Source organism: Colobus angolensis, unplaced genomic scaffold (genome assembly GCF_000951035.1).
Source record: "Colobus angolensis palliatus isolate OR3802 unplaced genomic scaffold, Cang.pa_1.0 Scaffold137, whole genome shotgun sequence".
Lineage (NCBI taxonomy): Eukaryota > Metazoa > Chordata > Mammalia > Primates > Cercopithecidae > Colobus > Colobus angolensis.
Window position 1 is genome coordinate 5,590,712 of NW_012114455.1, and position 878 is coordinate 5,591,589.

An 878-nucleotide genomic window follows, 5' to 3' on the forward strand; every position below is an offset into this window, starting at 1 on the left:
CCTCGCGTCCGCCCGCCCCGCCACAGGTTGCCTCCGAAGCGGCCTGGCCGCGGAGCGCCGGCGAAAACCGAACTCCCGCCCGGCTCCCGGGCTGTGTGCGGCCGGGTAACGCCTGCCGGGGTCTCGCCCTCAGGACCCCTAGGGAGCGGCCGAGCGCCACCAATCACCCTGACCCACCGCACCTTGCCAGCGCTTTCACTGCGCCTCTTTTTTTCCCCTCTACCAATCTGGAAAGGAAGTGATTGTCATTTCAAACATTGAGAAGCATTATTCAACACTAGTTACCCAGTGACTCAGCTCACTCCTTAACCACAGGCTTCCACATCCTGCTGTCCCTTAAAATTGCCTTCTCAAAGGGCAGCCAAGAGCCCAACTTTGGAGAGATACCCAGCTCCAGCTACCCACTGGCAGGCAATACGCATGGCAGCTAGATGGCAGAGAGACCGTGGACCTTCGGACCTTCAGGGAGCGATTTTCCCTTCCTTGATATCTACCTTGCTACGTTATTTTGAAGATTAAGTGAGCTCTTACTTTACCGAATAAGAGCTTTGCTTAGCACACTGTCTGGAACTTAAATGAGAAGTACTGACAACATAACCTACAAAAATCCTAAACTATTGCCTAACTGAGAAAAAGAGGGAGGCAGGACAACTAAGCAAAAGACCAGAATAGAAAACACCCACAGCGGGAAAAACTAAAATTAACTCAATAGTATTCTCTTTACTGTTTTGTTTTGTTTGTTTTTTTGATACGGAGTCTTGCTCTGTCGCCCAGGCTGGAGTACAGTGGTGAGATCTGGGTTCACTGCAACCTCCACCTCCCAAGTTCAAGCGATTCTCCTGCCTCAGCCTCCCTAGTAGCTAGCTGGGATTACAGGC

General features: G+C 51.8%; 1 protein-coding gene across 1 annotated transcript in view; it reads left to right on the plus strand.

The window, feature by feature from the left end:
- LOC105506540 (putative uncharacterized protein encoded by LINC00167) overlaps positions 1–719 on the plus strand; it is a 1,428-nt gene extending 709 nt beyond the window's left edge. Inside the window, exon 2 of the mRNA XM_011934732.1 lies at positions 3–719. Within this exon, the coding sequence (XP_011790122.1) occupies positions 3–109 (107 nt within the window). The 3' untranslated portion in view covers positions 110–719. The remainder of the gene's footprint in view (positions 1–2) is intronic.
- Positions 720–878: the final 159 nt, after the last annotated feature.